Raw genomic sequence first — 23,151 nt, forward strand, 5'->3', positions numbered from 1 at the left:
TTAAGTTGCATAATTAAGTCTGGGTTCTGTGATGTACTAAAAGATGACACATTGCTCACCTTCAGTTGATGTGTGATAACATCAGTATTCATGGCATTTTCCCATCCATTTCTTGCATCTTTAGTGGAAAGGTTTGGATCATAAGGAACAGGCCCTGTATAGAATAACAAAATGTTATATTTCTTGAATTTCTGAGACAGGAGATCAATATGGGAAGTGATAAATATAAGGTGAGATGTGGGACTCTTACACTGGCTGGACTGATGGGGATCCAGTAGACTGTGGATAGTCAAATGGATTGTACTGGCTGTATCATCCAGCCCTTTGCCTAGAGCTCTGCTGAGCTGCTCCATGTCCTTCAAAAGATGGGCCATCAGGAATGGACCAGGATCCAGCACAGCAGGCTTGATGATCTGCCTGACACTTTAAGAGAAACATTCAAGAATATGGGATGAATATAGCAAAAGGTGCTCTCGGTAAGTTTTTATGTTTAAGTTTGGCTGGATTTACACCAGAGCTAGGTTCGGTTTTTAATATAGTTCCTCAGTTCTTCATGTGTGTCTGGATTGAGTTGTCTGAACCAATTGTATCACATGTATCAATACTCAAAACCACAATCAGCATATGATATATATTTAAAAGTAAATACAATAAACTGTATATATATGTACACACACACACACACGAAGGGTAAGATATGTATCAACCACAGTATCTCATTAGAACTAATTCAACCAGTTCGAGACTGCAGTACATATATATATATATATATATATATATATATATATATATATATATATATATAAAAAATATATATATATATATATATATATATATATATATATATATATATATATATATATATATATATATATATATATATATATATATATAAAGAAAATAGAAAAATGTGATATGCGATATCTTGTTTAATACTGTGATATTCAATATGCGATACGATAGGCCTACTGCTTTAAGTGTGTGAAATCATTTTAAATCATATTTAAAAATATTTCAAAGCTGAAAATTATATAACCACTATGTTTCATTTCCTTTCTTGGAAAAGAGAGCATCACTACACCTTCTGAAAGTGACCAGTAATGTTTTAGCATTTCATAAAAAGCAATGTCACAAATTTTTGAAAACACAAAAAAAAAATTATATATATATTGTGACATGCATATCATGATATGTTAAATTGCGATATTTCGATAAATTTGATATCATGCAGCCCTAGGGCCCTATCATACACCCGGCGCAATGCGGCGCAAGTGTTTTTGCTAGTTTCAGCCCAATGAAGCCTTTTTTAATTTGAACTAGCACCAACTAGACCATGTTAGACCATGTTTTGCTTCACCAAAAATTATTAAGGTAATGTACATGCAGTATATTGTGCAATAAGTCGATATATTGAATATTGTGACAGGCCTAACTCTCTAATCATTAGGTCATGACATGATTTTATTATTTTATATATATATAAAATGAAAACCACAGCAGGCAGAAAGAATATAATACCTGTGAGTTGTTTTGAGCTCCCAGCAGCATGGACATGTGTGTGAGCAGTCTGAGAAGAGCGAAGGGGGCAGGTGACATGTTCTTAGTGTCCTGCATGTCAGGTTGGTCACGACGCTGTGCATCACCCAGAATGTGTCCCGACTGAGTACGGTCCCCTCTGCAAAGAGGAACAATCGCCTCAAATCGATTAAAACAATTACCTCTAAAACAAATGTACAGCAACTATTCAATGGAGGCATATTGAGCATAAAAAAACATCTCTACAAATCATTATTATGGATAATAAACTGCTTAATTTAAAATCAAGAAAAGCCTTAGTCAAACCTGGTTCAACAGCAGTCACTTATGTAAGGAATGACACGTAGGAAAGTATAGAGTGCAAGTCAATACTGTAAAATAAACCTTAAAATGCTAATTTTGAATAGTTCAGAAAAACTTTTCCATAGTTCAGAAAAACTTTTTCCAAGTTTAATGTTAACATTACTTATGCAATATTTTACATGAAATAATAATTTCAACTTTTAATCATTTTAACTTTCAAGGAATAAAAGAGGAAGAACAAGCATTCACTGCAAGAGTAACTCACTGTATCTGCATGGCTTGGAAGCCTTGAACAGGATTGTGGTTGGAGCCACCTATTGGTTCATTACAGTCTGGACACCGACCAACCTCCATGGGTCGACCACACTGGACAGATACATGAAGATTTTTTTTTTTTTAATTTTAAGAAGAAGAAGAAAAAGAAAAGGAAAAATCTAATCTAATTGTACACTGTTAATGTATAAGTAATGCAGTGTTAAGCCAAATCATAGGAATTAAGTCACATGACCATACCTCACCAACAGTGCATGGATGACCATTAGGACAGACTTTCAAACACAAAGAGACACAAGAGATTAGAAAAAAAAGAAAAAAAAAAAAGATGGGCATACATTTATTATTGTTCTTGCTGTTATTTAATCAATTCAACAGAAAATTACATTCTATGTAAGACCCAGGCAAAAATGTCAAATATATTAGCCTATACATACAAAGTTCTGATAATTAAGTTCTGTGTATTTATTACTGTATTAACATGAGCTAGAACAGGGTAACATGATTCAACATTTCAGGTCAGATATTAACCACTGGGTTTCCAGGAGCACTGAATTTTTATAGGTCTTGAATTTTGCATGACTGGCAAATTCTATAGCAGCACCAATACAAAGAATCCACTCACAATACCACTGAAGTTGTCCCATGGCCTGCTGGGCAACTGCCAACATGTCATCAGGCATAGTTGGGATGAATGAAGCCTGTGAGGAGAACATGATAAAAATATCACATTCAAACACATTCTAGTCACCATGTGAAGTGTGAATGGTTCATACCATCATGTTGTTTGGGGACAGTGCCAGCCGCTGCAGTGGCTGAAGTAAAAGCAGATTTCCACACAGCAGGACTGCAGCCATGTGAACTGTGACCTCTACCAACACTAATTCTCTGCCTGATGTCTGTGGTTGTACATGCAGAGCATTCAGATTATTTTTCACCAGCGCCTGAGCAAATGCTCTCATTTCATTATTGATGAAGACATCTGAGCTTCTGATAAAATCTTCAAGGCCAGCACATTGCTACAGAAAACAACATGAATATGAGACATACAGGAGTAATATAAATGTATCAAAAAAATCCATAGAATACAGAAAATATGGCTTATTATATATAATTGCTATGTAGCATGTCTTTGTGTTTTTACCTCAGGTTTAGGGTGCATGTTGGTGTTTCCACTTCTGTACAGGGAGGTGACTTCTCTGAACAAAGCCAGTAGCAGATAAACAGCTTTCTTCATGGGTGTGCAGTTGCAATCTCAGACAAGGATGTTTTGAAAGAGATTGCAAACTGGTCAGCACAGTTAATGCAGTTTAAAAAAAATTGAGGAAGAGAAATTTTAAGTATTTGTTTGCATATTTTATTATATTTAATTACAATGTTTGTGTAGTGGACATGATATCTACAAACTAGTGAACTCCCTCGTTACTATCTAATGAGGCATCCTATCCCAACTGGAGCTTCACCAGTGACATAAATGCACTCTGGTATGGTCAATAGGCAGGTTTAGGGGTAAGGATATTGTAAGGGGACAGAAAATACAGTTTGTACAGTATAAAAACCATTACATCTATAGAATGTCCCCACAAAAAATAGAAACCAGTATATGCGTATATGTGTGTGTGTGTGCGCGTGTGCGTGTAAAGAAGCAAACAAATACCTTAATAGCTTTCTGTATTCCGTTCATTTTGCAATCTAGCATGCCTTTGGCTACTGCATCTCGAATAGTTTTGTAGTCAATTCCACATGCTAGATACTGGTCAATTTGACTGTCATCTTGATTCTGAGAGAAATAAACTTACAAATTAAAAAATAAATACTTGTCACTCATGTCAGGATAAGTTAATTCAACTAAAACCCACCGACTCAAGAATCTCCTGAGGAAACAGCCACTTGAACCCTTCCTGTGGCAGAAGTTTCTGGACATATTCAACCCCATGAAGACTGCAGATCTTTCTGATGAGGTAAATCCTGTACCAGTCATTCCTACTCTGGCAGCATAGATCAACCACACTGTCCAAAAACGCTTGGATAAAAGCTGAAGGCTCATCGTGTACACCTAAAATGAGGAAAACAACATCAATATCAACAGAAAAATTATTCACATTTTAAATATAATAAATTTTTTAAAACTCTGTATTTGTTGTTTTTGGGTGAATCTCATGAAAACATTCTAAGGTCATAGTTCATATTTCATGAACTGTTGCAATAATGTTTCAAAACTGGGGAGAAATACAGAAAATATCACAAAAAATGTTATCACAAAAAAATTGTTCCTAAAATAAGGTTTGTTTTCTGTGTTTCGGTGAAATGTAACTTGGACATGTTCTGTCAGGTTTCATGATATCATGTCACGCACTAAAGCACAAGCACTAAAGCAGGGTTCCTCAAAAGGCGACCCGCGAGAGAAAAATGTTTGACCTGAGCAAAATAAAAATAAATTAACATAAAAATTACATCGGATGCGAGCGGCGCCACGCAACAAAATACAATAGAACTTATTATAATTAGTGATACTGTCTACACTAGATGCTGTGCAGAAAACTGCTGACTAGTTCTATTTATGATGTGCTGACACAAAGTTCAAATGATTTGCAATGGTTTGTCACATCCAGTGTAGATACGATGTGACAGCAAAAACATGGCAAGTGTGAAGTAAAGAAAAGTGGACACTGAAATAGATGATTCAAATGTGAATGGACTGAACAGTTTTGAGTGAGTGAGTGAGTGACTGATACCATCTTTATTATGGATGTTGGTTCGCAGTGAGTTCACAGTTTTAATGTAAGTTTGCTTTAGCCTAATTTATTTTCAAGATCTGAGGTAAAATATCTATTGTTGCTTTCACTATGGCTATAAAGATCAGTAAAATAATATACAAACTCAAATTAGAAACCTTTAACACTGAATAAAACACATGATCATTTACCTGAGATTATCACTGTCAAATTTTGAATGTTGTTTCTAATGCGACATCACAGAAAATAAAAACCATGTCTAAAATAATATTCCAGGTTGCTTATTGTCACGTGTTGCTGTCGTGGGTGGTTAGGACAAAAACTAAATGGAAAATATACTTTTTATCGTGTTGCGTCACATTTGATTAGGACACACGATGTTACAGCTTGATCCCCCCCAAAAATCTAAGTATAAAAATATTAATGCTGACAGATCTAATAATTGAATCTGCAATTAGGGAAAGTGGAGATAAGAGATCCAGTCTAGGAATGAGCAAGAACAGTTGATTTGCATGGCAGACAGGGATGGACTGGGAGGGAAAAACGGACCTGGATTTTCTCCCAAATAGGCCCACCATAACTACAAACAGTCGCTAAAAATATAAATAGCAGTGGACACTCGGACTAGGGCTGTCCTGGGATTTTACTATAGTGCTCATAGGCTACATGCTCTATAGTGAGAGAGGTGGGCAAAGGTAACCTGATGTAACTGTTTTCTTTTAGCTTCTCCCAACTGCTTTTATCTTCACATTTTTTGCTTGCTATCACAAGCCCACCACTCTCCTTCATGTCAGTTTTGGTTTCTAATAAACAAAAATAGATTGCATTAGCGCCCCCTTTTGTCGGCCGTCACTTTATCTGACACTTTTTCTTTGATGATGAACCAGCAGGCCGACGGCCGTTGGATGGACGGCCATTCTGGACTTCTCCAGAATGTCCAGATGGCCAGTCCGCCCATGATGGCAGACATGGAGATCCAGATTTTTTGTTTGTTCATTTGTTTTTAATATTCAACAGGCAAAGTTCCTCTGTATCTAATTGCAAAAATCTTCATAGTTATTTGAATAAAACAGACTACTGGGGGCGGGATCTGAATATTTATCTTATGACCATCTTTTGATAATTTTAACAAAAGCAACAATATAATATAACAAAAGCAACTAATATAATAATAGTAATACTACTACTACTAATAATAATTTATATATATATATATATATATATATATATATATATATATATATATATATATATATATATATATATATATATATACACACACACTATATATATATATATATATATATATATATATATATATATATATATATATATATATATATATATATATATATATATATATATACACACACACTATATATATATATATATAGGTCAGTGGCCCTTGGCTTGGTATTGTTGGCAGAATTTGGTCATCTGCGAAAACTAAAAAAAAAGGAACCCTTTTAAAATGCTTTTTAAAATGACCAGTACTTGTCAATCTATTCATTAGCAGGCCAGCAGCCATTTCCAGGCACAGTCGAACTCTGGCCATGCACTGCAGGTGCTCTATAGATGCAGTGTGTGTAGACACAGCATCAGAGTGAAGGAACTCCAGCAGAAAACGAGTTTCCTCCTGTAAACAGGTCTGCTGCTCCGCCACAGAATGCCACTGTGTCCGATCATACATTGAGTCCTGGAGACACAGGAGCAACATACTGTTCATTAAAAAAAATAAAAATTGTAAACATACTTCACATAAGGGTATTTTAACACTAATTCTTGAGAAAGTAGTTCATTTTGTAACTTTTAGTTAATTAAAGTAAGTGGCATAAGTTAAGATGTTATGCTTCAGCAGAAAATGATAAACTAGCCTTAATCAGCATTACATTTTTTCACAGTATATATGCAGTTATTTATATCATCAAAAATATTTCATGTCAAACTACTAAAGCTAAGCCATAAAACATGGCAGGTGAATGTGAGTTGGTGATATACACACCTCCAAACAGTTTATGTACAAAGAATAAAGCTCGGTTTTATCAGTCTCCTCAATGATGTTGCTTTGCTCAACTTCTGTCAGATGTAGCTGAAGATAGTTCTTGACATCATCAAAGCTGAAAGAGGAAAAAACAAGAATTACTGTATTCATAAATGCTTAAGAAGATTGTGGTGTGAGCTATTAGAAGCCCCTGTGCTTACCTGTACTTGAGTAGTAGTTTCAGCACCACTGACCGCACCACTGGATTTTTATCAACAGAGTCATCGAAGGGAGAAAGAGCCTTAGTCAAGAACCTCCGGTCTCGCCCTAAGAGGATGGGGAACAACATTCTTGTTATTTATTAATTCTAAACAAAATCTAGACCTCCATACTTAATAAACAGACATACCTCTGATCTGAGGGAGTGAGCAAGACTCTACCATGAGGAGGGACAACAGGTGGAGGATGATGTCTCTGCTGGGAGGAGTGTTGTCCTTGAAGCACACAGTGGTGACCAGATCAATGAAGAAAGCATTGCATCGCATTCTGAACAATGCATTTTGACTAATGAGATCCCTAATGAACAAAATAAGCACATCATATTTTAGACTGATATAGAGAGACAGACAGACAAACAGAGAGATAAAGCACAACTATTCATCCCAAACAAGTAACAGATTACCGTATTTCATCAGAGGCCTTGAGCTCAAAGCCATCAGGCACTTCCTGTACACACAGAGGGCAGTGCATCTGGCCAGGCACCAGCCACTGTTTGATACAGGTTAGGCAGTAGATATGGTCACAGGGCAGACCCAAAGGGTCCTGAGGGTCTCCCATGCACACTGGACAAAGTTGAATGCCAAACCTGTGTAAACAAACAGTAACAAGTCACCACAATCCTTTAACCCTCTGAAGTCGATTAACGCATATACGCGTTTTGGGGTATTTTCTCCTGATAACCCGAAAAGAACTTAAATTACACTTTCAGATTTGATCGTACAGATAAGAGCAATACATCAATCGAATCTGTAAAGGGTCTACTTTTTTTGTATACAGACATAATAACAACAAAACTTTGTGCACTTATAAAATAAAGATAACAAACAAGGAGTGCTGTCTGCAGCCTTTGTCTGCGCTGATCTTCATTTTCAAACGCATCATTAAAATGAACTGTAACTCAGTGAATACTCAACACAGAGACATGAGAGAGATATCTATAGAAAGCCTGACATGTCTACTTTTAAACTAAACAAGTGCTGCCGAAAACAAATATTCTGTGATAAAGTAATCCATATGAAAAGAACGCGATATCCGTTTTTCACGTCTCCCTTCATTATCTTATAATGTGACCACTCCCCCGCGCTGAACGCGCTATTCAGATTCAAATGTTTCACTGAAGCGCGCGGCTTTTGAATATGCCCACACAACAGAAGACAACGCAGCGAGATTGTTCTTCAAGTTTTTTTTATTTTACTGTTTGCTTCGCGATGAGAGGAATAAGACATAATTCACCCCCAAAAAGATGTGATGTGGTTGAGGATTTGAGATTTGGATTTCCTCAGAAAAAAAGATTGAAGCACTTTATTCAGCAGAGATCAAAAACATGAGTAAGTCTCTTATTTATTTATATACTTGTACTAGTTTTCACATAACGTGTAAACATTTTACTAGTTAGACTTTTTTTTCAAAGACTTTTTCCAAAACTATAATTCCTGACTAAATGTATAATTAAGTGAAATATTATGAAGTTTCAATAACAATATACACTACTATACCATTCAAAAGCTTGATGTAAATAATATAAATGTACCAATAAATGTAACTGTAACAAATGTAATAAACAATGCTGTTCTTTCAATTTATCCCCCCTAAAAAACCTGAAAAAAATATTCTCAGCTCTTTTCTACATTAATAAAAATAATAATAATGATAATAATAACAATAAATGTTTTTTTTTTAGAAAATAAGATTGTTAAAAGGATTTCTGAAGGATTGTGTGACTGGAGTAATGATGCAAAAAATTCAGTTTGAAAGTCAGCTTTGATTGTTCCTAATAAACTGTTTAACTGCACGCGCAAGTGAATATTAAATTATGTTGTGGGATAATTAAATATATTCTAAATAAACTACAAACATAAAATTATATACACTTATTTTGCCCTCACATTCTTTCTTGTAACTCATCCCTCTCAGTGACACAGCTGACTGAATGGGTCATTATGCAGCTCATTCTGCAGGCCTTTGTCTTCTCAGGTGTGAATTCATGATAGCTGACGCCTACTCGCATATGACTTTTACCAACAAAAAGTGTCTTAGAAAATTTAAATCAATATATTGTTTTCTGTAAGTGAGTAAACAAGATGATTTTCGCATCATTTAGAAAGAAAAAATCTAGGCTACAAGCTCCAGTTCTCAAAAGTCCCGGGAACCAATTTTCTGTATGTGTTTTATTGCCTTATTCAAGTGATTTAACATTTTTAGTTTTTCACTAACCACGCATAACATTTTTTTTCTCAAAAACACAATCATGAACATACATGCTGCGCACATATTATTATAGCCCAGTTTGTGCTGATTACAGTGAGATTAGACTTTAGCCATTTAGATATTTATAAGAAACTGAAAAAAGCACAAATGTCAGGGCATGACAAAACTTCTCCAGGCCCCAAAAATACCCTTAGACTCCAGAGGGTTAATAGGATCTTACTAAACACTTTGATTAAAGAAAATATAACTTCTTAAAAAAATCATACCTGAAAATGCTTTGAGATGCTCCATCTTTGCAGGCTTTGAGTATGGTGATCACTGCCTCAAACGGCTGCCTCTTTTTGAGGTTTGAGTCCTGCTCTAAGACCTTTAGCAAAGAGATGAGTGTTGATAGGCAGAAATGAAACTGTTCAAGGAATTATTTTCAAGGAAATGGACAGAGTTGGCTCACTTGTGCTAGTCGTCGGGTGTGTTCCAGAACTAGTGGCCTGAGTTTTAACTTCACATCTCCAACACCCAGCAGCATGTGCTCGACAAACAAGGCCAGAGAGCAAATGCGACGCCAGCCATGTCTGAATATTAATAATCCAATGATGTAATTGATCATAAATGATAATATTGATAACTACACAATACAGTGAATAGACTTTAATTAGCAGCCAAGCCAGCACTGGGGACAGGGCTGTGTGCCATTCGGTCTGAACTGAGAATGAATTCGAGAATTTTAAGGCGAGACACAGCAGGTGAATAGTTATCACCTTACTTACTGTTGATTAATTACATTGATAATTGCAAACATTTTTTGTATTACAAGTTTTCTAAAATGTTATGTTTAAATATGCAAATGAGGCATTATTTAATGAAATATGTGCTAATTTGCATAAAATCTAGTACAAAAATCTGAACACTAGATGAAGTCAGTTTCAAAATTCTTGTTTAATTCTTTTGACATATTAGAGTCAAATGTTTTTATAGAGGGAATTCTGGGTATCTCTTTTTGTCACTCCGTAATTCAGAAAATACTTTGAACAGCTATAGGCTATGTAATGGGGAGGAGAAAACCAAGAATTCTGATAAGCTGTTAGACAAGTGCCGGGCTAGGGCCTGAGTGTCTCTGGCCAGGGCCAGGCTTGGGCCTAGATTAGAGGCCCAAGCAGGGCTTTACAATGAGGGGCCCAGTCAAAAAAGTAAAAAGGCTTTGAACCCCTGAGCTAAGGTATCTAAAGAGATACAGGGGCCACCAAGTCCCACACAATCAGACTGAAAAACAGTTTATTTCCCAGAGCTGTAGGTGCTATCAAGCAATAATGTAAAACAAAAAATAAACAGATAACATGTTACTTGTACATACTGTAACATTCCCCAAGACTCATGATAAGACAATAATTTTAGAGCTCATAAAAGACAAAACTTTTAGAGCTCAAAACTCACTGGATGTGGGTGACCATCTGTTTGCTTTTCTCTCCATAGTGGTGTAGGCTATCCTCACAGCAGACCAGCTCAATTGGCACCTGTAGTTTTTTTACTCGTCTAATCCAGGCCAGACTCTGAACATCTCCATCTAGAGTCTGAGGCTCCAGATATTCAATACAGGCCACAGCAGCGTACATATCTAACACCTGAGAAACAGAAAAGTGTTCACAGGGAAGTAAACAATGACTGTAATACACTGTAATAAAAATATTTTCATGCAAACTTCGGCAGCAGAAGTAAGTTGAAAACAGTTACCAATTCTGTGCCCTCTCTGGCATATCTGTTATCAATTAGCATCTGAGCAATCTGAGGCTCTATACTGATCATCCTGTAGAGGTTCTGTATTCGGTTCTTGAAATGGTGGTAGGCAGCATGAACCCATGCCAGAGGAATGACTTCACTCTCATGTGCTTCCTGACTGCCTCTAAGCTCATGTACACCACAAGTAAGGGCTCCCCGTAAGAGCTACAGTAAAAGGTAAAAACCACACATGAACAAGTGTGCTTGGATGTGCAGATGATGGGTAGAAATCTAGCTTTGAAAGTGTCTGACTCTCACCTTGAGATCCACCTCTGATGTCACATTCATGGTTATGGAGATGAAATCCTGGAGATATCTATGGAAAAACTCCATTTGCATCTCTTGGGCTACTTCAGAGATGTACCTGCCCAAGGGCGTCTTCCAAAAGATCTCTTCAAATTGCTTTACAGTGTGTCCTGTTGAAAGAAATGCAAATACAGCATTTATTGTTTATATTTTCCACTGTAAACAACAAACAATAAAAAAAGTTAAAGGAAAATGAAAAAATGAACTCTTCAAGAGAACTAACCTGATTTAAGACAGATTGCTTATTAAAAAAATTAAAAAATAGCAAGGGAAGAAGTTGTTTAAAATACCTTCTCGCTGCAAAGCATGCACCCAGAGTTCCTCAAGATAATCTTTAATCCTCCAGCTGAAAGGCAAGGTGCAACCCATGTTCCTGTCGACTGCAACGTAGTTCTGAACCAAGATTGTCTTCGTCTCTGAGCTATAAAACATAGTGTTTTTTTTAGTTACAACAATGACATTCTGCTAATGTAGACGTGAATGCTTAGAAAATGCATTGTTAGTGTATGATTTTGATTTACATAACATGCTTTTGCTTTCCATTCGTGGGGAGAATTTGATTTATCATAACATTCATTGCCATTAATGTTATCATTTGGGTAGCTAACTATAAATCAGTTGATTAACTTGCTCAGAAGGTTTCTCTTTTCTCAGAAATGATAGTAGTTGACCTTAAAGAAAAAAACTGACTGAGAAGCAATGCTGAGAATACAATGCATATTTGCTTTGCATTATGAATTCCTGTCAGACACATAGTACAATCAAACTTGTAAAACTAGGAACATTAGCGTACTTGCATAGGAGTATGTTTTGGGCCCAATGGCTTACAAAATGCATCTTTAAATCATACAATTACATACTTGTTTTCCATTCTTGTGTAAGGAACATTTAGTAACTTGAAATCTCCAAAAATGTCCAACCACAGTTTCTTCAAAGATTCTTCAGAGTTTCTATCCAGCAAGAGGTCTAGATTGAAGTCACGGTCAATAATTGAAACAAGTTGCGCCAAGAAGGGAGTTACTACAGCTTGAACTCGCCTCCACAGGGCATGTCTAAAAAAATAGAAACAAATAATTATTAAAAGTAGATTTGAAGAGAGTGCCAAAGGTATAAGGTACAAAACAGAATACATAGAAGATATATGGTTTTACAAAGAGCCAATAAAGCCTAGTCAATCCAAAGAGGTTACATGTGAACACCTGAAAGTCTACAATCCAAATAATTGTGCAATTAACACTCTTTCTCTTACACTTTATTTCTCTTACAGACTTTATTAAATTATTTGCTGATTTTCTATCTATCATTGTTTTTTAAAAAATGCATTATTTTTCAATTAATTTACCTTTATTCCACACCGATCTGTCCCTTCTCTGAGAAACGTGCTGATCATTTCCTGCTTTTATGAAGCCCCTCCCTCAGAAATAGGCGATAGGCTCTGATTGGTTAGCTAGTCCAGTGTGTTGTGATGGCTAAACCGCCTCTAGTGCACGTCTAAACGTCCCTCCCCTCATTTCAGCGGCATGTGCTCTGGTTGTATTGTAAACAACGGTGTCGTTAATATTGATTATCACTTTGAGCCCGATTGAGAAGCAGAGGATATTATTGAAGAGGATCGTGCAGAACCTGTGCAAGAATGGCTTTTAATCGTAGGCCTATGTTTTTTGTTTGTTGTTGTCTCATACTTTTAGATACGCTGTTATTTGTAAATGCTACTGCTTACTGTATGTTAGCTTTTAATATACGGTTTTATCCTGATTAAAGCTTTCTAAAAAAATAACGACTTTATTCTCTCCAAATCAGCGTAGCGCCATTTTGACAAATCTGAGCAGTACGCAGGCGGCTTACACTCTTCTGTATCAGCCGCACCAGAAGAATACGTTTTTTATGTGTATTTACGCTTTGGTTTGAAGGCAAACAGCGCAATGGCGCAGCGTGGCTGACACAGAAGAGCGTACACCATCTGCGTACTGCTCAGAATTGCGAAAATGGCGCTACGCAGAATTGTTTCATAAAGTTGTTATTTTTGTTTTCTTTGTGTACAAAAAGTATTCTCGTCGCTTCATAACGTTACGGTTGAATCACTGATGGCAGATGGACTATTCTAATGCTTTTCATATTTTCCTGGACCTTGACACTGTTATTTTTTTGGCATTCTATGGGAGTCTCAAGCCTCCCTGTTTTCATCCAAAATATCTTAAATTGTGTTTCAAAGACGAACGAAGCTTACGGGTTTGGAACAACATGGGGGTAAGTGATTAATGGAGCAACCCTTTAAGTACCGCAGCTTTAGAACATTGATTTTGAAACTTGTGAATCCATTAGAATCTATTAGAATCAGCTTTGTAACTTTGCAGATATTGTTTATGCTCAAACAGCAACATTACACAATAATTAACGTTAAAAAGGTGAAATTGTAATCAACCACCCCTTTAAGGAAGATTAAGGAAAACAGTTTGACACCGTGGAATAATTAGCACACTCGCACCCTAAAGTGAGCAGCCCGGAAAATGGAGCGAAGCTGGAGGAAAACAAAACTAGAGGTATTTTGTGTTGCATGTGGGAAAGTACCCTATCCTACAGAAAAGCATTAAAAACGGCTAGATCTGATTACTTTTTGTCTCTTTTAGTAGAAAACAAACATAACCCCAGGTATTTATTCAATACAGTGGATAAATTAAAGGAAAATTAAGCACCAACAGCACTAACATTGCCCAGCAGCACCACAGTAATGACTTCATGACCTACTTCGGGACAAGACCACATGAACCAAATGAGTCCTCTGCACAATGCGACTTTACTGCAGCCTGGAATTGAACTACTGGTTTCGTCTGGCCAGAGGAGAACTGGTCCCCCGACTGAGCCTGATTTCTCCCAAGGTTTTTTTTTCTCCATTCTGTTACAAGGGGACACCTAATTTCCAGTGATATCGTCGACTTGATTGCACAGATACTATATAAACTGAACTAAGCTGGAAGATGACATCACTGAATTCAATGATGTACTGACTTTAACTGAAAATTGAGTATTTACTATTACTATTTCCTTTTGCATTAACACACTATCTTCCTATTTTGATACTGTAAAGCTGCTTTGACACAATCTGTATTGTTAAAAGAGCTATATAAATAAAGGTGACTTGACTTGACTTGATACTTACCTAAAAGTCCCACCTTCTTGCAACGCATCAGTATTTAATGCTTCCTTTGAGACCCAGCTCTTTGCAGAGATTGTGTTTTCATCATGAGTCATCAATAGAAAATGAAGTCGCTTCTTTAAAGTTTTCAGAAATTCAGCTGGTAACATAAATACCTAAATGTCAGTGATCCATTATAAGACAGTTAATGAAAGCTATAAAGAATAACAATATAAACAGCTATCTCTCACCGTGTAGGGTCTGGTTGTCAGCCAAGAGCATTAGCAGAATCTCTACTCTCTTGGTACTACGGGTGCTTGCCTCTGTCTGATCTCTTAGCATGCCAACTGCACTCTGAACACAGCTTCGCACTAGTGCTGTGGTGTCCAAAACATTCTTCCAGCCCTGAAGAGCATAAGAAATACAATAACATCTTCACTTACTGAGTCTTCCTAGACATGTACTGAACTGAACAGGATGGCAATAGTATCACAAAAATACTGAAAATATAGTGCTGTTGTTGAGGTTTGTGGCTCACAGTATTGTCTTCTAGATCCATCTTTTCTTCTTCTTCCATGTATATCTCCTCAACTTCCATAGCTGCAATCAATAAAAATCATTTGAATTTTTTGAGAATGTGGATCATCCTTTCAAAAATAACTCAATATTTTAATAAAATGACATCACCTTCAGGCTCATCTGCTTTCTCTTCAAACAACTGGCTAATGGTCAGACATTGCAGGGCTTTTATATCAGAGACGATATCTTTTGATCTTCTGAGGTCATCAATGTGGACTGATTTCCATGGCCCTATAAAAGAAACTTTAGAGATGAGTTTTTCGCTATAACAAAAACTGCTGGTCATTGATGAAATCAAACTCATCTTACCGCCATTAAATCCAATGTAGGAAGTTCCACCATCCATTCTGGGTAGTTTAGTGATGAAGTACACAAAAACCTTTTGACTGTCCTCTTTTCTGAATTTGTTTATTTCATTGATAGAAGAATACCTGGAAATATATTTTAAGTTCAAATTACACTGCTTTGCATTTACTGAACAAGCAAAAAATGCCACAAACCACATTTAACTCACTTTGCAGAAGCAATGACATTTAACCTTTGGAAACCTTCATCAAAATCGGTTTGGATGATAAGTATCTTGTCCCCAGTGGTGTTTTCCAAATAGTTCCTGAATACAGAGAAACAGGTTTCAAATGTGCTTTTTTTGTTGTTGTGATGTGACAAGATGTAGTGATGTTGTGAGCATAATACTTGATTTTCTTGAGGAATGAGTATTCTGTGTCAAATTGCTGTAGTGAGAGGAGCTCTATGTTTTGAACTACGTTCTGTAGCTGTTCAGTTTCTGCAGCAGTGAGAAGCCTTGAGAATGTAGTCACCTAAAGGATTAGAAAAAAAATTTGCAAGTATAGTGCACAAGTTGTTTCTTGCTAAGACTGAACTATTATGAATTGCTCCAGAGCAGTGGTTCTAAAACTTTTTGTCTCCATGGTCCCCCATAATCCAAGACAGCATTTAAAGGCCCCCCAATATAGACTAAGATATTTCTAGTGCTTCTGCTGTAATGAAAAGGCTGCTTGGTTTCAACGTCTTTATTTAAATAAACTAGAAGTGGCAATATATTAAAATAACTAAGTAAAATAATTATAAATATGTCAAATCAATGTGTATGATTTTTGTATGTGTATATATATACACAGTAGGTGGCCATCCAAAATGTTGGTTCTACCGCCGCACGTACTGCTCCCATTATTTAGGCCTAATTAAAACAAGAAATGAATAAATTAAACCTGCATGATTTAACTAAATCACTGAAACTCTAAAGAATGGACTGATTAATAAAACGTCCTCACGTTTAAACTCAAGTTCTCTCATTATAATCAACAAAATACACACGATGTAAAAAAGAGCTTCATTAATTGACAACTTCAGTCTTCTTTACTGTCTTTCATGTAATTTAAGTAAAAAAAAAAAATAATAATAATAAAAAAAAAAAATAAATAAATAAATAAATTGTAGCCGCATTTAAATGCAGGTTTGTATAATATTCTGTAAAATATCAGTGCAAGATTTGCTCGGCTAGCATGATGCTAAGTGCAAGCAGCATATTTATTCTTATTTGTCTACATATTTTATCTTCATTACAAATCTTGTTTGGTTTTATTTAGGATAATTGCATGTAAAAAAAATATATATATATTTGCTTTGTAATGCATATGCAAAATGTGAATTATTCATATTCAAGAAAATTATTACGCATGCATGACAGGGAGGCGCCCTCTCGGTCAAGTGATTTTTTTCCTGATAATAAAATAACTGAAAATTGTGGTGTCTCACATACATGAGAAATATATCTACAGAAAGCTTGAAATGTCTTTTAAACGAATCAATTCAGAACGAAAGCATTATGTAATCTGTCAGGGTTGTATTTCTCTCTAAATGCGTCCATGTGGAGAGAGTCACCACTGTGAATTTCATCTTGCAGCCGACAAGAAAACACTTGTTTATTAATGAATAATTAAAATGTCTCCTTTTTCACAATTATTGGGCTACTTCTGCCTGTGCTTTGTGGCAAACTTAATGCATGTCTTGAGCGCGGAATATATTAAGGCTCATTATGGATTATAGATGTAAATTTTATATAAACCTGCGATTAGTTTTTCCTCTGAAAAATCAGTGTTAAGACACGCTGCCGAGCAGAGTATGAGCGGAGCGGAGTTATTCTGACTGGAGCAAGATTTTTTGGAGCGGATTTTTTAAAAGTCGGAGCATCGTGGTTATCTCTCGCTCCAGCACCGCTCCATCACGAGTACAATTCATGTCAACAGCCCGTAATATAACTGCATATTTAGCAATAATTCACATGATAAACATATTTAGCTATAGCTTGATACACATAATCTCTCCGATCAGAAGGTTATAATGACGGCAATAGCCGAGCGTTACTGGCTAGTTCTCAAGGAGTTTGTCTTCCTTTTACTGGTTATTTTCGGGTTAAAGCATGATTTAAACAGATACAGCACATTCACACGCAATCGCTGTCGCAATAATGCATTCAAACAAATGTAATTTTACAGTGCTGCTTCATCTGTAACTGATTTTGAAATCTGTAAGAAATGCATTTTATTTTTATAGGCAATGTTATGAACATAACACTTCAACTTTAGCCACGGAGTGAAGGCGGAGCGTGCTGGTATCAATGAACGTGGACCGGAGTGATTATTAAATGCTCGGAGCCCGGAGGAGAAATTGTTGCTGCTCCACTCTCACATACTCTGCTGCCGAGTGAGAGAGATGTTTCGCCTAATGCAACAGTTTTTTTTTTTTTTAGTTAAGGCAACTTCCTCTGAAATTAAGTTATAATAACTAATAAACTTTATTGCGCTATACAGTGGTCAACATTTGAAGTGGATCAAACCTTTCTTTAGTTGTTTTAAAACCAGTAAGTCCTAAAAACCTGTTCTGCAAGTTTGAAACCCTCATAAGACACTGTCCATATGAAAGACCAAGAGATTCACACCTTTATCACGACCCCCACAAGCTATACAGAACTACCCCAAAACCCCCAGCCCCCTCCAGCTGAACTGAATTCGGTCTGTTTTTTGGCTGTGAGGAACGGTATGTTGTTATGTTACTGGGTTGAAACATGCCTGCACTCACAGCAGCCTTACTCTTTTTATTTATTATTTTCCCGGAGCCCATATTATTATTATCACTAGACCAAAATGATAACAAATTCTCAATTGATAATTAATCATTATTTTTGGGAAAATCGTAGACGTTTATGAACGCAGACGTATGAGGAAAGCTTTAAGACCAAGCGGAATCCTCCGTCAGCTGCTCCCGCTTCACATCGAGTGCGGGCTCTAACTGACCCAGCTCACAGTCCACGTTTGGATTTTATAAAATCAGTTTAAGCGAATACAACTCATTGATCATGAGCGCAACATTTAGCAAGGCAGGAAAACATTTAGTCTGCCTGAAGAAAGACGTATTTCATTGAGCAAATGCTGTTAAATAGAGAGTAAAAAAAATAACTACTGTAGGCTATTCTTAAACTTGGAGCTCATTAAATTGAAGTACAAATCCAAACACCAGAAGCAGCCTACACTCTCTCAGTGTTCTTTCATTGAAAAGTATTCATTTCATTTATTCACAGGCTATATGGTTGAAATAATATTTTAGTTGAAAACTTTAAGTGCCATTGTTTAAAAAAAAATGCATCATAGAACTGTTTAATAGACCTTCAGTTGTTATGCTTTAAAATCCAATGGACAGACATAGGGCTATATTATTGTACATTACAAATATTTGTATCGTCCCTTATTTTTTTAAAGAGTAAATGCTTATTTTCTTCAAGAATAAACATACTAAATAAATAATAAAAGAACGAACCTCTATTAGCCCTTATTTTCCATTTCTGAAGTTAATTTGCAACTCTAATGATGATGTGACTCCCCTGACAGTGGCACGTTCCTCAAAAAAACAAAAAACAAAATAAAACCTTGTTAGAGCTATGTGAGCGATTAATAGATTTAAAAAAGAAAAAAAAGTGTGTGCTTGGTTTCCGAAATGGAAAACGAATACAGCTGGTTATCACACTGTAAAAAATTATATGATGAAAAAGTCATGATAACATATTATTAATTAATTAAATAATTTAAGCAATTAAAACCTTTTTTTTTTTTTTAATACCATATTCAACTTGAATTTCAATACTATTAAACTGACTTTAAAATCTTAAGAAGTTTATAAGATGAATCAATAACATGTCAGAGTGCATGTTAAATAGCCTAAATGAACTTGTATCTTATATAGTATCTGAAGACCTTGATTGCATGTTAGAATAAAACTAACAATATATTTTGACTTTATTTTTTAATGAACAATTCCTGTATATAATATGTGACAGCAACCTTTATATCAAACATTTTGAAATCGTCCACAGCTGAGCATCGCGGGAGGCAGCTCTTCTTTTAAACATGCTAAAAAATGAATTAAGTTTGTGAGAGTTGCATTTTATTACATTCAGAAATAATAAATGCAGGCCTAATAATGCTATAGGCTAATGTACCAACAGGATATTTTTAGTTCCCTTCACTTTACAACAAATCCTTTAAATTCAACAAATTTATCAGAACAGAACAAGAATTACAAATATATAATTCTAATGGATAAATATAATTGCAGTATATAATATTGTTATAGGCTTATAAACAAATAACTATAATACAGGCTTATAAACAAAAAAATATAATAATTAAAAATAATTTAAAGCTATACATAAGGTAAGGTTGGGCTTATCTCTCTCATTCGGGACAAATCCAAACATGTTGCCCATTTGAAGCTAAACTCTCATTAGGTAAAATAGGCTCTGGATTTCACACGTGTTTCAGTATCGACGGAAAAAAATCATAATGAGCAAAAATATGCCAAAGTGGACCGCTGCTCGCGCCGCATGGCTCAGTGAATGACTGCTGTTTCTAGATATGTGCGCGTGAGGCACCAACACGATCAAAGTCACAATTCACAATTTTTGGTCACACAGTAAAGGCAAAATTCAAAAATGCAAAGTGTTAGCAGTTTGAAAAATCAAGAATAATAACAGAGTTAATAAGAATTATTTGTAAATGCTGCACCGTTCACATTTCGCTCTGCATATGGAACCTGAAGATTATTATTATTATTTTTTTTAAACCAAGAATGAACCGAAATGAAAACATTTAGCTTTTAATCCGCATATATATATATGTAATGACTGTTTAATAACAATAGCATGCATAAGAGCCTTTGTGTAAAGGTCTTTCTTTAAATATTTGATGAGTAGACTGTAGCCTAAGACTATCCTATTTTTTAATGGCTTTTAAGGATGTTATAATGTATATTATAATGTTATCGTTGTTTTACGTCTTCGTTTCATTTTACAGTTACATTCAGTTCGTAATCCATCACTTTGGGTCACCTGGCGGTGGTTTCGCGAATGATTTTAACACGCGACTGACTTGCAGTTAACGCCGCGGCCCTGCGGCATTACCCATTTTGGTTGTCAGCCTACTGTATATATATATTAATATATGTTACATTGTGACTTAAGTAGAAAAAAAATCATTCAAGAAATTTCAATGAATTTTTAAAACTGCAACTGACTTTTGGTGCCAATTTGCATCTTGATTTTTAGCTGTTTTACCTTTAAAACATCTCTTGGAAGAATGGCCCCCAAGTCAGCTCTAGCCCCCGAATGAAAACCACTCTTCTAGAGTAATAATCAAAATATTTAAAATACTATAGCTTTACCTCTGTGAAAAAGGCATGACTAGGCCCTGCTTGCTGTGTGTGAGAAAGGATGAAGTCAGCAAGGGAACTGTGCTTCTGATCTTCAAAGTATACCCTTGACAAGTGCTCACTTTCTACATTGGAGAGCAAAGTGCAGTCCAGCCGAACCACTGCATCTGGTGTTGCACAGTTTAAAAGGATCAATTTAGCCTCATCTAAGATCACTTTACTAGGATCTGAGAGCTCCTGCCCTTTGAGTTGCTCTGTAACTTGCAGTACAACAGATGCACAAGTGTCCGAGTGGTAGCCAATGAAAGCATCAGCTGGAAGGTAACGGCGTGCTGGGGGATTTGAGTGCTTGCCTCTAGCAGAAATGAAGCATTGAACCCACTGTTCAAGCTTCTCAACAAGGTCCTTTTGCTCACTCTTTAGTACAGTATTGAGGTCAAGATAATGTTTCTCCAATCTGTTGATCAATGGAATGGGAAACTGCTTGTACACAATGTCCTTCTCTTCAATGACAATGAGCCTGAAATCTCTGTGCACTCTGCATTTGACTCTGTGGGTTCCAAGCCCCAAATCCACATATTTCTGACCTCCCAGGCTAACATAATATTGGTTGAGGGCATCATACAAGCTTTCATACAAGTTCTGCAAGTTCAAAAGCACAACGGTTTGACCAGTTTCCATACAGATCTTGACACGGTTAATGTTGCGGCATATCTGAGTATACTCCTGATCTTTCGGAAAGCTTGAACCAAAGATAATCTCTGGTTGGTACCGGTCTGAAAAAAATGTTTGCTGAAGAATTTGAAGGGCTGCATAGTTTTTGGTCAGAACCAGAAGGTATCGGCATTCCTCATCTTGTCCGATGGCTGTGATGTTTTCTCTTACAAGCTCAATGGCACTGATAGTCTCAAGCTTGGGTTTGATATTTAGTTTGTTGGTGAAAACTGTGACAGCATCCACATTATCTTTGCCACTGAAGTTCCTCAACACAGCCTTCACAATCTGTTCTGCACTAGGTTTCTGATCATTCACTTTGGCAACAGCAAACATCATCTTTATCAAGCTGTAATAGTCTCGTAGTCCAAAAAACCCTTTTCCCTGTTTCTTACAGATGTTCAGGTAAGCACAGGCAAATGGCTGAAAGTAATCTCTCACCCTTTCAAGGATCATGGCATCCGAGGAACATATTCCTTTTGCACTCTCAATCAACTCCTTTTCATCAGGATCACCACGTGAAACAAATATCCCTCTATTCATTTTGGCTGGATCCAAAGCCCAGTTCGAGATACCAATGAATCCCACCTTCTTGTGTGGTACTGGCAGATCATCTATGCATCCCTCTTCCAGCAAAGGATGTAAAGTTTTCAGAGGCATTTTCTGGGAATCCTCAGCCAAGCCTATCTCATCTAGAACTACCACTGAGACATACTCTGATAGATTCTTGCCTTCCTGAAAACGGGCACATTGTTTAAATGTACTGATGATCCCATCTGGTGTAGAATGAGGACTGCACTGGAACGAAACAAGATGAATTTGCTTCAGTTTTCTAAACAGATCAGAATGGGCTGCTTGGCCTTGCATGCCATCTGCAACCAGAGTTTTAGACAAGGACTTGGAGCTTCCAGGTTTTCCAACCAAAAATAGAGGTATTCGTAATTCAATGCAAATCACCATCATGAAGACATTTTCCTTCAAGGCATTGTTTCGGGCAATGGTTTCACCCAGTGGAACACCACTCAGAAAAAGATCCTGAATAATTGAGATTTCCTGCATCACTTTCATTGGGCTGTAGGTCTCCGGAAGGTACCTGCAAAATTTTTTTCTGTATTTCTCTTTATTCTCCAAGCAAGCATGGTAACATACACCAACAGCCATAATTAATGACCAAAGAATTGGGTTTCTTTCATCAGTATCCCTCTGATGTTGATCATCTTTCGCTGCCCTCTGATTACTCTCAAACTGGTCAAGCTCTAAGAGTAACATTGGGTGGTTTTTGTAGAACCAGCCAAAAACTTGCATGCAGCGCTCTACATCCCTCAGACTCACAAAACTACATTCATCCTCTCTTGTTCGCATATACTTCTGTGAGGCTGACAGAACATCTGTAATTATTGTGATGTAGTCTGAATCAATGGAATGGGTTTCACCTACCCTTTCGACTATTTGCTTGATGTACATTTTTTCAGTATGGTCATTGAGCTGTCCAAAGTCCCAAACAAGTGGAATCATACTAGGTGGTAAGGCCTGCACTCTGTACACTAGCTGGCGAAGTGGAATGGATCCAAGTTTTTGATCTGTTTCCTCAGCACGAACTCTGTACCCAA

General features: G+C 36.4%; 1 protein-coding gene across 1 annotated transcript in view; it reads right to left on the minus strand.

Annotated features, from left to right (window-relative positions):
• Positions 1 to 23,151, minus strand: part of LOC109054524 (E3 ubiquitin-protein ligase rnf213-alpha-like) — a 92,861-nt gene that overhangs the window by 10,717 nt on the left and 58,993 nt on the right. The window contains 30 exon segments of the mRNA XM_042730865.1: positions 60 to 154; positions 251 to 425; positions 1,519 to 1,675; positions 2,105 to 2,205; positions 2,353 to 2,387; positions 2,738 to 2,813; positions 2,889 to 3,131; positions 3,257 to 3,367; positions 3,770 to 3,892; positions 3,972 to 4,168; positions 6,342 to 6,543; positions 6,850 to 6,964; positions 7,050 to 7,155; positions 7,238 to 7,404; positions 7,511 to 7,693; positions 9,582 to 9,682; positions 9,767 to 9,887; positions 10,747 to 10,934; positions 11,044 to 11,253; positions 11,347 to 11,504; positions 11,685 to 11,815; positions 12,255 to 12,446; positions 14,552 to 14,687; positions 14,779 to 14,932; positions 15,066 to 15,127; positions 15,215 to 15,337; positions 15,416 to 15,537; positions 15,621 to 15,716; positions 15,800 to 15,924; positions 20,840 to 23,151. Of these exon segments, the coding sequence (XP_042586799.1) occupies positions 60 to 154; positions 251 to 425; positions 1,519 to 1,675; positions 2,105 to 2,205; positions 2,353 to 2,387; positions 2,738 to 2,813; positions 2,889 to 3,131; positions 3,257 to 3,367; positions 3,770 to 3,892; positions 3,972 to 4,168; positions 6,342 to 6,543; positions 6,850 to 6,964; positions 7,050 to 7,155; positions 7,238 to 7,404; positions 7,511 to 7,693; positions 9,582 to 9,682; positions 9,767 to 9,887; positions 10,747 to 10,934; positions 11,044 to 11,253; positions 11,347 to 11,504; positions 11,685 to 11,815; positions 12,255 to 12,446; positions 14,552 to 14,687; positions 14,779 to 14,932; positions 15,066 to 15,127; positions 15,215 to 15,337; positions 15,416 to 15,537; positions 15,621 to 15,716; positions 15,800 to 15,924; positions 20,840 to 23,151 (6,317 nt within the window).

The sequence above is a fragment of the Cyprinus carpio genome, chromosome A3 (genome assembly GCF_018340385.1).
Source record: "Cyprinus carpio isolate SPL01 chromosome A3, ASM1834038v1, whole genome shotgun sequence".
In the NCBI taxonomy this organism is placed as follows: domain Eukaryota; kingdom Metazoa; phylum Chordata; class Actinopteri; order Cypriniformes; family Cyprinidae; genus Cyprinus; species Cyprinus carpio.